The 17006-nt window shown below is 34.1% G+C and overlaps 1 protein-coding gene across 1 annotated transcript in view; it reads right to left on the reverse strand.

Annotated features, from left to right (window-relative positions):
* The window catches only part of COL24A1 (collagen type XXIV alpha 1 chain), a 404395-nt gene that overhangs the window by 137537 nt on the left and 249852 nt on the right, over nucleotides 1-17006 (reverse strand). The window contains exons 29-31 of the mRNA XM_042952735.1: nucleotides 12655-12708; nucleotides 12361-12405; nucleotides 12196-12240 (exon numbers count right to left, since the gene is read on the reverse strand). Of these exons, the coding sequence (XP_042808669.1) occupies nucleotides 12196-12240; nucleotides 12361-12405; nucleotides 12655-12708 (144 nt within the window). The remainder of the gene's footprint in view (nucleotides 1-12195; nucleotides 12241-12360; nucleotides 12406-12654; nucleotides 12709-17006) is intronic.

A 17006-nucleotide genomic window follows, 5' to 3' on the forward strand; every position in this document is an offset into this window, starting at 1 on the left:
GTGCAGGAGAGGAGAAAAGAATGAGTTCAAAGTTAAATGACCATCAACTTTAAATATAGACTGCAATATGCAGAGGAGGTTATTGACAAATCTAGTGGTAACCATATATTAAAAACCACTAATATAAACATGCAAAGAATAAAAAGAAATAAATACAAATATATCACTAAGAAAATCAGAAAACCGGGAAAGAGGTAAGAAAGGATCAGAGAAAATCTTGGGAAACAACCACAAGAAAAATAATAAAATGGCAATAAATACATATTTATCAATAATGACTTTGTAAATGGGCTAAACACTGCAATCAAAAGACACAGAATGTCAGAATGGGTAAAAAAAAAAAAAAAAATAAGGCCCATCTATATGCTGCCTACATATAGGAACGGAGAAGTATTTATCATGAAATGGATGTCAAAAGAAAGCCAGAGTAACATTACTTATATTGTATAAACTTGACTTTACTTTTTGAAAAATGTTTATTTAATTTTGAGAGAGAAAGAGAGAGAGAGAGAGAGAGGAGGGGCAGAGAGAGAGGGAGACACAGAATTCAAAGCAGAGTCCAGACTCTGAGCTGTTAGCACAGAGCCCAATGTGGGGCTCAAACCCATAAACCATGAGATCATGACTTGAGCTGAAGTTGGACCTTTAACCGACTAAGCCACCCAGGCATCCCAATAAACTAGACTTAAAAAAAAAAAGACTGTAACAAGAGACAAAAAAGGACCCTATATAATCACAAAGGGGACAATCCAACAAGAAGATATAACAATTATAAATATTTATGTACTTAATGTGAAGCACCCACATACTTAAAACAATAACAATCATAAAGGAACTAATTGATAATAATACAGTAATAATAGGGGACTTTAACACACCATTTACATCAATGGACAGATGATCTAAACAGAAAATCAACAAGGAAACAATGGCTTTAAATGACATGTTGGACCAGATGGAATTAACAGATATATTCAGAATATTCCATCCCCAAACAGCAGAATACACATTCTTTTCAAGTGCACATGGAAAATTCTCCATAATAGATCACATATTAGGTCACAAAACAGTCCTCAACAAATACAAGAAGAATGAAGTCATACCATGCACCACACACTATGAAACTAGAAGTCAACCAGAAGAAAACATCTGGAAAGAACACAAATACATGGAGGTTAAATAATATGATACCAAACAATGAATGGGTTAACACATTCATGGCTTTTTGGGTCAACCCAAAAAAGAAAATAAGTACATGGAAACAAATAAAATTGAGAACAGAATGGTTCAAAACCCTTGGGATGCAGCAGAAGTGGTCCTAAGAGGGATTATATAACAATACAAGCCAACTCAAGAAACATCTCAAATAAACAACCTAACCTTACATCTAAAGGAGCTAGAAAAAGAACTGCAAACAAAACCTAAGGCCAGCAGAAGGAAGGAAATAATAAAGATTAGAGCAAGAATAAATGATATAGAAACAAACAAACAAAAACCCACAATAGAACAGATCAATGAAACCAGATCTTCTTTGAAAAAAATCAATAAAACTGATAAACCTTTAGCCAGACTTACCAAGAAGAAAAGAGAAAGGACCCAAATAAGTAAAGTCACAAATGAGAGAGGAAAAATAACAACCAACACCACAGAAATATAAAAATTTACAAGAGAATATTATGAAAAACTATATGCCAGCAAATTGGACAACATAAAAAAAATGGAAGAATTCCTAGAAACATGTAAACTATCAAAACTGAAACAGGAAGAAATAGAAACTTGAACAGACAAATAACCAACAAAGAAATTGAATCAGTAATCAAAACATTCCTAACAAACAGAAGTTCAGGACTAGATGGCTTCACAGGCGAATTCTACCAAACATTTAAAGAAGAGTTAACATCTATTCTTCTCAAACTATTCCAAAAAAACAGATAAGGAGGGAAAACTTCCAAATTTATTCTATGAGGCCAGCATTATCCTGATATCAAAACTAGATAAAAACACTAAAAAAAAAAAAAAGGAGAATTATAGGCCAATATCTCTTATCAACATAGATTCAAAAATCCTCAAATAATACTAGCAAATCAAATTCAACAATACATTAAAAAAAATCATTCACCACAATCAAGTGGGATTTATTCCTGGGTTGCAAGGGTAGTTCAATACTTGCCAACAAATCAATGTGACACATCACATTAATTACAGAAAGTTTAAGAATCAGATAATCATTTCAAATGATGCAAAAAAAAAAAAAAGGTTTTGACAAAGTAAAACATTCATTCATCATAAAAAACCTCAACAAAGTAGGTTTAGAGGGAACCTACCTCAACATAATAAAGGTGATAATATGAAAAACCCACAGCTAATACCATCTTAAATGGGGAGAAACTGGGAGCTTTTCCTATGGTCAGGAATAAGACAGGGATGTCCACTATGACCAATTCTATTCAACATTGTACTGGAAGTCCTAGCCACAACAGTCAGACACCAAAATGAAATAAAAGGCATCAAATTGGCAAGAAAGAAGTAAAGCTTTCACTATTTGGGATGATATAATGCTATACATAGAAAACTCAAAAGACTTCACCAAAACTGCTAGAACTGACAAATGAATTCAGTGAAGTTGCAGGATACAAAATCAAAGTACAGAAATCTGTTGCATTTTTACCCACCAATAATGAGGCAGCAGAAAGAGAAATTAAGGAATCAATCCCATTTACAATTGCACCAAGAATATAAGATACCTAGGAATAAATATAACCAAAGAGGTGAAAGACCTGTACTCTGAAAACTATAAAATATTGATGCAAAAATTGAAGATGACACAAAGAAATGGAAAGACATTCCATGTTCATTAATCAGAAGAATAAATATTGTTAAAATGTCTATGCTACCCAAAGCAATCTACACATATAATGCAATTCTTCTCAGCATTTTTCACAGAGCTAGAACAAATAATCCTAAAATTTATATGGAACCACAAAAGACCCCAAATAACCAAAGCAATCCTGAAAAAGAAAAGCAAAGCTGGACGCATCACAATTCTGCACTTCAAGCTATATTACAAAGCCGTAGTCATTAAGACAGCATGGTACTGACAGAGAAAGAGGCAAATAGATCAATGGAACAGAATAGAAAACCCAGAAATAGACCCACAACTATATGGGCAGCTGATCTTCAACAAAGCAGGATAGAACATCCAAAGGGAAAAAGACAGAATCTTCAACAAATGGCATTGGGAAAACTGGACAGCAACATGCAAAAGAATAAAACTGAACCACTTTCTTACACCATACATAAAAATAAATCCAAAATGGATGAAAGACCTAAATGTGGGACAGGAAACCATCAAACTCCTAGAAAAGAACACAGGCAGTACTTCTTTGACATCAGCCATAGTTACATCTTTCTAGAGCTGTATTCGGAGGCAAGGGAAATAAAAGCAAAAATAAACTATTGGAACCTCATCAAAATAAAAAGCTTCTGCACAGCAAGGGAAACAATCAACAAAACTAAAAGGCATCCTATAGGAGAAGATATTTGCAAATGGCATATGTGATAAAGGGTTAATATCCAAAATATATGAAGAACTTATAAAACTCAAAACCCCAAAACCAAATAATCCAGTTAAAAAATGGGCAGAAGACATGAATAGACATTTTTCCAAGGAAGACATACAGATGGCCAGCAGACACATGAATAGATGCTCAACATCACTCACCATCAGTAAATGTAAGTCAAAATTACAATGAGATATCACCTCACTCTTGTTAGAATGGATAAAATCAACAACACATGAAACAACAGGTGTTGGCAAGGATGTGGAGAAAGGGGAACCCTCTTGCACTGTTGGTGGGAAAGCAAACTGGTGCAGCCACTCTAGAAAACAGTATGGAGTTTCTCAAAAAGTTAAAAATAGAACTACCCTTTGATCCAGCAATCACACTACTAGGTATTTACCCAAAGAGTACCAAAATACTAAATCAAAGGGATACATGCACTTTGATATTTATTGCAGCATTATCTACAACAGGAAATTATGAAATCAGCTCAAGTGTCCATAGACTGATGAATGGATAAAGAAGATGTGGTATACATCTACACACACCTGCGTGTATACACACAATGGAATATTACTCAGCCAAAAAATAAATAAATAAAAGAATGAAATCTTGCCATTTGCAATGACATGGATGAAACTAGAGCGTATTATGCTAAGCAAAATGAGTCAGCCAGAGAAAGACAAATACCATATGATTTCATTCATATGTGGAATCTAAGAAACAAAACAAACAAGGCAAAAGGAAAAAGAGAGAGGAAAACCAAGGAACTCATAAGTATAGAGAACAAACTGGTTACTAAAAGGGTAGTAAGTGGAGGGATGGGTTATATAGCCAATGGGGATTAAGGAGTGCACTTGTGATGAGCATCTGGTGATATATGTAAATGCTGAATCACTATATTGTACACTTGAAACTATTATTTACTCTGTATGTTTAACTGGACTTTAAAGAAAAACTTAAAAAAATTTCCTTCATTAATAAAGTTCAATAATATTTCATTTTATATGTATACCATATTTTGTATATCTATCTATTCATCCAGCAATGGATAGTTGGTTTTTCTACCTTTTGGCTATTGTGAATACTGTTCCTATTAACACTGGTGTAAAAGTGTCTGAGTCCCTGCTTTCAATTCTTTGGGATATATATCTAAAGTGAAATTGATGGATACTATGGTAATACTATGTTGAACTTTTTGAGGAACGACCTAACTGTTTTCCATAGCAACCCCACCACTTTACATTCTCACCAGCAATGCACAAGGGCTCTGATTTTTCTCCATCTTTGTCAACACTAGTTATCTTCTATGCAAATGTGTTTTTTTTTTTAATAGTAGTTATCTTAATGGGTGGCAAGTGGTATCTCATTGTGGTTTTGATTTTCAGTTCTCTAATGACTAGTGATATTGAACATCTTTTCATATGTTTATTGGCCATTTGCATATCTTTTTTGAAGCAATGTCTATTCAAGTCTTTTTGCTCATGTTTTCATCAAGTTGTTTTTTGTTGTTGAATTGTAGGAATTCCTTATATCTATCTATATTCTTATACCTAATCCCCACTAATATACAGTGACAAATATACAGAATTACTTCAAATTTAGATTTTGTACCTTTAATATTGACATAAAAATGATTTTTCCTCCAAAAATAATAACCTTGTGATATAATAGTAAGTATAACTTATGCCCTTAAGACCTGGTGAGGTATAGGAGTCTCAGAACCTAGATGACCAGAAATGTCTAAATTGAGCTAATATCCTTTATTTTCCCCTATTTTTATGCCATGCCATCTATGGTACCATTAAATTGAGTCTCAGAAGTGGAGGTATATTCTAAAATAGTATGTAAAACTAAACAGAATTCCATGTCTTCTTTGATCCTTCCATTTAAAAATTTGTGGAGCATGTACTATGTGCCAGACACTGATGACTGTTAATGATGTAGAAAATACTGCCCTTGTCTATTTGCAATTTGCCTGTTCTACATTATTGACCTTGGGAAGGTTGGCAAATATACAGTGGATCACAATCACCATTTTATATTAAAACTAAAAGCTAAGAAAAATATGACATTAAATCGGAAGATATTAAAAATTCCTAGCAACATAAAGCTTTCCAAGTGATAGCCATTAATGCTATATTTAGTTGTGTATGGTTCTCTGGTTAAGGAAAGGAAGATATGTAAAATCACAGACTCACATCTGACTAAGGCCCTATTTCAGTCATGAAAATTATATGCTGCCTAAATTAAGGCTCCAAAATGAAGAGACAGAATCAGTGTAAGGGTTCCCTTTGTGCTTGGTATACCAACTGACACATAGAGCAGAAGTTCAGAACCTTGAATAATGTCTGCCCAATTTGCTTTGTGAAGTATGTTTGTATACAATATCAAGCTTAATATATACTTTTAATGATGTCATTGGTGCATAAAAGCTGTTTGGCGAAGTTATGAAATAATCTATGGATTCTACTTATTTTTATTAGAGACAGAAAAGGAAAGCATAAGCTGGTACAAAATAAAAATTCCCTTTAAGGCTTTTCAGATACTATTGAAAATATATTCTTTGTAGTAGAACTTCTTGCTCCATTACTTCAATCCAGCAACTACAATAATGATGACCAGAAGAACAAGTATGTGATTGCTATATATTGAGAGCCTATGCCAAGTACATAATGAACATCATTTGATATAATTATAGAAAGTATCTCATTTTAAAGATAGGAAAACTGAGGCTCAGAGATGTTAAATAATTTGTATAAAGCCAAAAACAGTTAGTAAGTGGCAGAACCACTATTTGACTTCCAATGTCTGACTCGAATGCCATGTTCATCTACTATACTGAACTGCATTTTACTGATTTCAACAAGAAATCATGCGATGCCTTTTCCATTTTCAGTAAATGTACAGATCATCCTCAAAGACTTTTTATGAGAATAAGCAAGGAAGCATATGAATGTTATTTCACTGTAGGATTATAAAAACTATGTGCATCATTATCTGAAAAGGGAGGAAGAATTACTTTTTCTTTTGTAAAGATTAAGAAATAAATCTTTCTCAAGTATTCTGAGTTCCTCCAGAGAAAACTACTTAAAGAAGAACCGTTAAGAGTTTCCACTTCCAATACTGGCCAATAGCTCCTATCAAACCAACTTATACAGGTATAACTATAAACCCGAAACAAAATATTTTTAAAAAACATTGGAGAAAGACCCAAAATAGGCAAAATTTAGAGTGGAAAGGTCTACATGTAGAGGAAAGGAATTTCACTGTCTGATTTTTTTTTTAAAAACATGGCTTTTCACAAAGAAGGTAAGTTATGTAGGACAGTTAAGAAAAAAGGGGGATAAAAACCTGCAGTCTTACTGGCATGGAGACCCAGAGGGTAGAATATGGAATGACCATAGCTGTAGGGAAGTGATGGAAGAGAAAGTCAGAGAGGAGGAGCCTGAAGTTCTGAGTATAACCTCTGCCTAATTCTCTTGCTGGCATTTGAAGTATGTATTGATGTGGTAGAACTGAGCAGCCCAGCAAAGCCTAAAAGAACTGGACAGATATTTCAGCAGCCATTTACCACAGAGGAGAGAATATCTGGAGTTTAAAAGCAGTCAAGTAAACAATTTGCCAAATTAAAAACCAAAATGAAACAAAGAGCACTCTTTAAAGAAATATAACAGAATTTGGAATTTCTACAACAAATCATTTAAGATGTCCAAGATATAATTCAAAATTGCTGGACAGGAAAAATTTCCCATATTAACAAGAAAAGGCAATTAACACAACCACACTCAAGATTACCCAGATAGAATTATCCCATAAGGATTTTAAAGTAGCTATTTAAAATATGCTCAGTAATGTAAATAAAAATACACTTATGGTGAATAAACAAACAGGAAATCTCAGGACAGCATCTATAAAAAATGGAAGTTATAGAACTGATAATTAAACACCTGAAATAAAACTTAAAAATTCAATACCAGAAATAAAATTTCACTGAATGGACTTAAAATGTGAGTGAAGATAGAGTCATATTACTCTATTGAAAAAAGGAAAAAGGAAAAAGATTAAAATAGGAATGAATAAAAGCCCCAGAGACCTAAGGGATGATATCAAAATGTTTAATATATAATTACTTGGAATTTTTGAAAAAGGAAAGGAGAAACAAGATAAAATAGAAAAAAAAATCGAAAGAAATAAAGTGGAAAATTTTCCAAATTTAGTGAAAATAGAAACTTACATACAAAAGAATCTCAGCAAATCTCAAGCTGAATAAATGTGAAGAAAATTCATCTAGGCACATCACACTTAAACTACCAAAAGCCAAAAATAAAGAGAGAATCTTGAAAGGAGCCAGAGAAAAATGATATATTACATATGGGGGAAACAATGATAAAGATAAATGTGGACTTCTCATCAGAAATAAGAAAATGGCCATGTCATCTTCATAGTGCTGAATGCAAACAAATAAAAGAAAATCTTGTCAACCCAGAATTCTATATCCAGTGGAAAAATATGATTTCACTCATATGTGGAATTTAAGAAACAAAAAAAATTAGCAAAGGGGGGGAAAAAGAGAGAAAGGCAAATGAAAAAACAGACTCTTAGCTATAGAGTACAAACTGAGGGTTACCAGAGGGCAGGTGGGTTGGGATGGATGAAAAACAGATGATGGGGATTAAGGAGTGCATTTGTGATAAGCACAGGGTGATGTATGAAAATGCTAAATTATTATATTGTATACCTGAAACTAATATAACACTGTATGTTAACTAACTGGAATTAAAATAAAAACTTAAAAAAAATTCATGTATAAGAAAAAAATGATAGTGAAATAAAGACATTTTTTTGTAAAAAAAAAATACTGAGAGAATTCATGACTGGCAGAGTTTGACTATAAGAACTTCTAAAGGAAGTTCCATAGGCTTCAGGGAAATGATACTATTTGGAAATGTATATCTATAAAAAGGAATGGAGAATATCAGAAAAACTAAATGTATAGATAAAAAAACCCACTACTTCCCCCCACCAAAACCATAAAATACATATTTCACTTATGTTAAACCCAAAATACTTCATTTATATTAAAGCAAAATTTTAACTTTGCAATATGGGATTTATAGCACACACAGATATAATACATAAAACAATTATGGCATAAACAACAGGAAGTTGGTGGTAAATGGGTCTATATGGTTGCAAGTTTCTTACAATTGTGTTAAGTATTACTGTTAACTCTAAGAAGACTACAGAAAGTTGGGATATGTACTGGCAAACTGCAGTCTAGGAGTCAAATCTAGACCAGCACTTGTTTCTACAGAAAAAGTTTACTGACTCCTGACCTAGAATAACCACTTAATAGTGGTTAATAAAATAATAGTGCAGGGGCACCTGGGTGGCTCAGTAGGTTAAGAGTCCAACTCTTGATTTCTGCTCAGGTCATGATCTCATGGTTCATGAGATCAAGATGTGCATAGAGCTCTGTGCTGATAGCATGGAATCTGCTTGGGATTCTTTCTCTCTCCTGCTTGTGTGCTTTCTCTCTCTCAAAATAAATAAATAAACTTAAAAAATAATAGAGCAAATAAGTATAGCTAAAAAGCCAATATCTAAATTAAAATGGAGTTCTCGTTGCCAAAAGAAGGCACTGAACAACAACAGCACCACTACAAGGAAAAATAATCATAAAATGGTTGACCAAAGTACAACCAAATTGATAAATACATTAAATGGAAATGGACCAAACACAAATTAAAAGGTAGAGATTTTCAGTATGAATGAAAAAGCAAGACCCAACTATAAGACCCTCACTTTAAATACCAAACCACTTTGGGGTGCCTGGGTGGATCAGTTGGTTGAGCAATTGACTTCGGCTTAGGTCATGATCTCGCAGTTTGTGGGTTCGAGTCCTGCGTCAGGCTCTGTGTCTCTCTGTCTCTCAATAATAAATAAATGTTAAAAAAATTTTTTTTTAAATACCAAAACACAGATGGGTTGGTTGAAAGTAAATGAACGGAAAAGATAGGCTGTGCCAACTGTAAGTGAAAGAAGTCTGAACAGACTTTTTAACCAAATAAAGCAGATTTCAAAACTAAATAGTATTATTAGGAATAAAAACTATTGTCAGAGATATAGAGGAATATTTCATAATGATAAAAGGGGATCAATTGATCAGGAAGACATAATCACCATAAATGTGAATACTCTAAAAATAGCATTTCAAAATATATAAAGCAAAATTTGACAAAATTAAAGAGAGAAACAAAATTACAAAATCATAGTTGAAGATTTAACAGCCCTAACTCATCAACTAAAAGAATATCTAGACTAAAAAAATATTAAAAATAGTTACAGTTTTTTAAAATATTTATTTTTGAGAGAGAGGACAGAGCACGAGTGGGGGAGGAACAGAGAGAGAAGGAGACACAGAATCCGAAGCAGGCTCCAGGCTCTGAGCCATCAGCACAGAGCCCAGTTTGTGGCTTGAACCCACAAACTGTGAGATCATGACCTGAGCCGAAGTTGGACAATCAACCAACTGAGCCTCCCAGGGGGCCCAATAGTTATAATTTTTATAAGATTCAGAAATCGAAAAACAGTTACTCAGGTTTTAACACCTGAATAACACAATGGATCATGGGCCTTCCTCTTGATTTCTCCTTTGAGCCAGATCTACACATGGATGGAAGGCAAGTATAGGAAATAGTGTTGGCCCATAAACAAATGTACTTTTCCTGGCTATCTTGACAAACAGAATACTATATGTGTTACCATTTTTCATTTAATATATGGCTTTAGAATTACGACAATTTAATCAAACTATATAGCTATTAGGAGGATGTCCTGGAACAAAAGTCAATCTGACCTTTCTATTCTATAGCGCTGCCTGCTTGTTGACAGTTGCATAAATGACTAGAGACATTGAGATTACTCTCTGTAGGATCAAATAAATCTTTGGGGACATCTGGATTTCTTGGATTGATTGATCCTAGCTTCCCTAAGATCTCAAAAGCCTATTTCTGTTCAATCAAGAAGACAATATAGGTATAGAGCCATGTAAACCTCAATAACTACTATAAATTCATAATTTAACATCCAATACATGTCATCCACTAAAGTAATTTTACTCTTTCAGGAGTCTATGCATTGCTTGACTTAAGCTATGGTTACAAAATGGTTCTAATGTCTTTTATTTGATTGAGGAAGTCAAACATCACATATCATATTTATCTAGGCATATCTGATAGGCTGCAAATAAAAATAAAATTCTAAGGAATATCAACAATATATAAAATAGGTAAGTAATTTTTTTTTCTCTAGACCTCATTTCTTTACAATGAAAAGAATGAACTCAATGGGCTCCAAATTTCTCTATGCATTGCTACATATTAGCTTTGTATACAGTGTAGCAAAATGGAAAATATCTACAGAAATAACATTTGCATTGATATAACAGAAACCAAGATGATGAATATTAATACTCAAAGAATATTCTTTGGGGGTGACTTCAGTTAATAACACTGTCACATACAAGTTCTTTCCCTGAATACTTTTTTCTCTTACGTTTCTGATGTTTTAGATTTGACCACTGTCAAATATAATGCCATTATGGGAAACAGCAGGCAGGGGGCAGCAGATTTCAAAGAGGAACACATAAATGCAATGACATTAGTGACAATTGCTATAGCAGGAAAAAAACATTTTTCTCTTATCCTTTTCTGGCTCTTCAGTTGCCAGCCATTTAAATTATTATCTAATTTTAGACTTTTAAATTGAGTATGTATATATACACGACAAAGCAAAATATCATTAAAATTATAATTATCATAAAAATCACGATTCTAAATAAAACCAGAAATGTATGAAATGTATGAAAGCTCATACAATTAAGCTTATGTGCTCAAAATTTTTATATATGTGCTATCACATATATGTGTGTACATATGCACATATATAAAAAATATATATTTATATATATACAAATACATACATATATATTTAAATATATATTTGTTGTTTTTGTTTTTAACATTTCTCCCCTTCAGTTAGTGAACGAAGACCTTGTGATCTTCTTTTGGTTGACAAACCCCTGCTTGTTTCTATGCTATGACCATAAAAGAGAACTTTTTGCCACTCAGGGAAAAAACTATATACTTCTGAAAAGATTTTTTGATAGTAGGAAAATATGTAGCATTCGCTAATATTAAAAACCCTAAGAGCAGTGCCACGGCAAAGCATGATGACAGACATATGTCCACATTCCAAGGGTCTGAAGAGCACTGGACTTAAAATGAAAGTAGGCAAGAAGGCTCAAAGAAGTTTCTTGTTATGTTAGCTTTATCAATATTCCATTAATTTATACAATATTGCGCCATTTTATTTTAAAATGGATTTTACAGAAAAATTAATCATACCTAAGGTAGAGTAAAAGTAACAGTTATCACCAACAGTTTATGGTGGGTAAACCTCAGCCCTACAATGAGGATACAACTTGCTCAAGTAAAACACCACCCTAACGACTGAAGGAGGAAAAGAGCTGGTATTCTCTTAGTCTAGCACGTGGAATAGTAACAAGAGTTGTGTCAGCGAATAAACTGAACAAGATGTATTCATTGCTTAATTATTCTTTATTACTTACTGGTTTCCCTTGAATTCCTCTCTCTCCAGGGTTTCCAGTCTTACCCTATATAAGGAAGAAAATGCTTGGGTCAAGTAACTCCCTCACCAATTATTAATCACACACGGAGAAAAATGGGGAAGATTTTACACATTCATCTTTAATGTTAAATGTTTTACTACTTACAGTAAGACCATAAGGCCCTCTTTTTCCTTGATCTCCTTTTTCACCCTAACAAAGTATCAATATCAGAGGAATTAATACAAATGTGAATTATGGTCTTACACATGCTAGCCTACACTCACATACAAGAAAATAAGGCATCAAGTATGTAGTTCAATATTTAAAAGAAAACATTTCTCTGTGTGTAATAAAAACTCTATGTATGTTTCATATTTATACCAAGAGAAAATTCAGAACCATACTTTTGTAAGGAAGGCTCAAAAAAACTGCTTATGAAATGAGAAAATCAGTGTTTACCTTGGAACCTTGTATACCTTGTTCCCCTATGAGACCATCTGGTCCTCTTGGTCCCTAGGGATGGAAAAACAAAATCCTCTTCTTAATTTTAAATGTTTTTTTTTTTTTTAACATTCTGCATCCTTACAAATAAACACACTGTGTTCTTCTTGACAAACTCCTATTTGTTTCTGTACCATGAGCACAGAAAAGAATCAGCTAGGTATATGGATGAACCTCTTTGTATGGGACAATCAAGCCAGTATTTTCAAGATTTAAGGCCAAAGAATAAAATATAAGACCATGACAACAGCTGATTCAGTTGCGGAGGTGGTTACAGTACAGGTTTGTTATTTCACTATTTCGTTCATCTTGTTCACTCAGGAGCTAGCCACAATAAATTCTAAGAACAACTCTACACTAACTTAAAAGTGGCTGGCTTGTTTATCCAACTGTCTACTTGAGTTTTATATCTTGGGAATGGCATTTTTCTCTTTGTTAGAAAATGAGGGCTGACTGCATTGTGCCTGTTATGCACCTGCTTGTCAGTAGTTACCGGAAGACGGTGGGGACACAGAAAAGGGACAGAAAATACAGCTAGGAATATTCATGTAAATTTAAATCTAAGTTGCTATCAATATTCTTTTAATAGCTGTGAAGAACCATTAGTTGCAAAAGTCACTCTCTAAATAAATGGTAGTATATGTCTCCATGCCTAAACTATAACTCTCCTTAGAAGATCTTAAAGTCCCTTTCAAAGGAAATAACTCAGTTCTGTAACACTGACAACACTGTCACATCTACTGTGGAAAAGGACTGCATTCAGTGTTACAGGGATACACAACTATAAGAAAATTTCTCCTTCACGAAGTTTATAGAATGGTAAGGTAAATTATACAACTGATTATAATATAGGGAGAGAAAAGGCATTTAAGGGTGAAAAGGATTCAAAGGAGGGAGAGAGTTTTCACTTTTTTGTTTAGGGAATAAAGATATCATTTTGACAGTTGGAGATCATGCTCTAGAAGGAACTCTGGACAGAGGGATAGGATAGTATGAGAAAAGGGTACAGACATAGGAAAGAAGATACCCAAGAATGAAAAAAGGTAGTCTGTTTAGATTGTCTATTGATTACACATAATATTTCTTAGTATCTCTATATTAAGTATTTTCTATACTAAGAAATTTTTGGAAAGACTGGGACTTGAAAGGTGAAAGACTGGAGTTTATTTTTAAGTCAATAGGCAATGAGAAGGCACTGAATGAATAGTGGTACACATTTCCCAACACATCATGCTGATACGAAGGAACACCTTAGGTGAGGTTGGTTTAGCTTTCTGTTCTTCAAAAACTGCTTACTATAATAGGACTCTTTTCCTGGGTACTCTTAGGGTACTGCATTCCCTGATCCTCTTAGGCACATTCATGGGATTAGAGAGAAGGCTCACACTCCATGAGGATCTCCACTGGTCAGACTAAAGTTAAAGCCATAGCTCTATAATCTCCGTCTGTATTTACAGTACTCCACAATTTATCCCTAACATCCGTTTCTGCCCTATTTTTCCATAAAAGACTGTAAACTTGAATTACAGTCTTATTGTGTAGAACCTTGAATGTCAAGTTGAGGAATATGGACTCAACTGAATAGATAAGAGACTTTCAAAGTGTGTCACTCATTTAGCAAACATGTGCCGAGTGCCTATTACAAGCCAGGCGCTGTTTCAGGCACAGAAGATACGGTAGGGAGAAGAGACACATCCCTAAATACATAAACAATGAAATAAATATATAAAATTGAACTATAAAATGACAATAAGTAGTCAAGTGTAATGAAGTAAAAAAAAGAACTCAAGGGACTAGAGAGAATTCAAAATGGGGAGCCCTATTTTAGAAAGGGTGGTCTGAAAAGTCTCTCTAAAATGACATATGGGTAGACACCTGAAGGAGGTAAGATTGCAGGCTTTGCAAATAACCTGGGGAAGATCATTCTGGCAGAAGAAATTGAAACTACAAAGCTCCTGAGGTGGGGACAAGCTTGGAATGTTTAATAGTTAAGTAACTAAAATTTAAAAAAAGCAATTATTAAAGGATGACTGAAGTTTTAAGTGCAAAGATTCCTCAGGACCTGGTTCTAATCATCACCTTCACCTTAAAAATTCAGCAGCCTGTATTGATTCTCTTTCTCTGTCTCCTTTTAAGCACATTTCTCCTCTTTCTCACCTGTAAGAAAACACTTTACAAAAATTTTTGGAGTCGAAACAGAAGGTGGTTGAGGGAGTACGAAAAGGAATGAGTGTGTCTGGTGACAGATGGTAGCTATGTTTGTGGTGAGCAGGGCATAAACTCAGTTGTTAAATCACATGTAATACCCCTGAAACTAATGTAACAACGTGTGTCAACTGTAGTTCAATTAAAAAAATGTGTCCACTGTTATTTAGGCACTCAACTCTTTTGCAACTTGAAATCTCTATCTTTCTTGGACATTTTGTTATAAATAACTAGTAGAGTGAGGACAGCATTAATAGCAAACAAACTGGAAGTGTAGGTTTGCTTGGGTGGAGAGGGGATATTTAAAAATACTTTCATATTATTATTTCATTTACTAAATGAGGACTATATGGGGAACAAAGAAAGAGAAGTTTCTGCTCCTACAGTGATGACAAAGATAACCGCATTTAGTTTTTTCTTTTAAAGGTCTAAGTATAGCAATTGCATTAATTAAAGCCTGTAAAGCCTAAGGCTACTAATTAAGAGGTAAGGCTGGAAGAACACTAGGAAAGCTCAATACTCTCTATGCTTCGGTTAAGGCTAAATTAATTAACTCAAAGCTTAGCTTTATCAGTGTCTCTAAGTTTCACTCTGATAACGGTTGTAAAAGTTAACCCTGGGTTAGTTAATGTGCCTTCTTTGACTCCTGAGGCAAAGTAAGTTTTAGGACAAGATCCAAGAGAGATGAAGAGTATTGTAATAGGCATTTAATGGGCATAAAGTTATTTTTTTTAATGCTTATTTATTTTTGAGTGAGAGAGAGAGAGAGAGAGACAGAGAGAGACAGAGCATCAGCAGGGAGGGGCAGAGAGAGAAGGGGACAGAATCCGAAGCAGGCTTCAGGCTCTGAGCTGTCAGCACAGAGCCTGACGCGGGGCTCAAACTCACGAACCGTGAGATCATGACCTGAGCTGAAGTTGGATGCTTAACTGACTGAGCCACCCAGGTGCCCCAAGTTATTTTTTTTAATACCTGCTTTAAAATATCTGATTATCTATAAACTTCTTGGAGAATGTATGCTGGCTAAATAAAATATCTGATCTTTATCCTTTTTAAGAAAAAGTTGGCTACAATAAGTGGCTGTTAGTAGGTTCTCAAAACTGGAATAAAGTCTGATAGCTCAGTCCATAAATTAAACATGTTTCATAAAATAGCAAGTATTTGAATTGTAGGCAATAATCTTAAAGGGTTAACACAATTCCTGAACAATCAATATAGTCCTAGAAGTATTACAGGATAGGAGACAAAACCGCTATTTCATATATATGCTACAATAAAAAAAAAAAAACAAACCTGTGATTAAAACACTGACATAAACAGCACACTTGTTTATGTAGGAAGCTTTTATGAGAATTACAAGACCATCTCTATAACACTTGTAATCAATTTTAATAAGCTAAAGTATCTATGAATGAAAGAAACAACCCTTAGGCACAGAACAAATGTCTTTCTAATCTGGATTCAGTATGTTTTTCTTTTTAACCACATCCATCTGTCTTTGCTTGACCCCTCTATTAATTTTTTTAATTTTTTTATTAATTTTTTTGATGTTTATTTAGTTTTGAGACAGACAGAGACAGAGTGTGAGCGGGGGAGGGGCAGAGAAAAAGGGAGACAGAATCCAGAACAGGCTCCAGGCTCTGAGCTGTCAGCACAGAGCCCGACGCAGGGCTTGAACCCACAGCAGTGAGATCATGACCTGAGCCGAAGTCAGACGCTTAACCGACTGAGCCACCCAGGAGCCCCAGATCCCTCTATTAATTTTAAATTACTCAGATGCCTAACTAATTATGCCTAGCAGTCTTTTCTGGCTCTTGATTAACACAGCTGGGACAAAACGTTCTCTTAAACAAAAACTAATATTATCTGTGACTTTTTGTGGAAAGATCATTTCATCCTAGTCTTGTTATAAATTCTTCCAGGAGAAGAAACCACACAAGAAGCTCCTCTTCATCACTTGGTGTCCTCCAGGTAGTGCTGGCATCAAGCCTAATCACAAATGCTGATGGCTGGTTTGCCAATATGGTATACATTTCCTTGAAGAAGCCACAATTCAAAAATTTTATAATCCTATACATTCTATATCTTGCATACAAAATCTAAAA

The sequence above is a fragment of the Panthera leo genome, chromosome C1 (genome assembly GCF_018350215.1).
Source record: "Panthera leo isolate Ple1 chromosome C1, P.leo_Ple1_pat1.1, whole genome shotgun sequence".
Lineage (NCBI taxonomy): Eukaryota > Metazoa > Chordata > Mammalia > Carnivora > Felidae > Panthera > Panthera leo.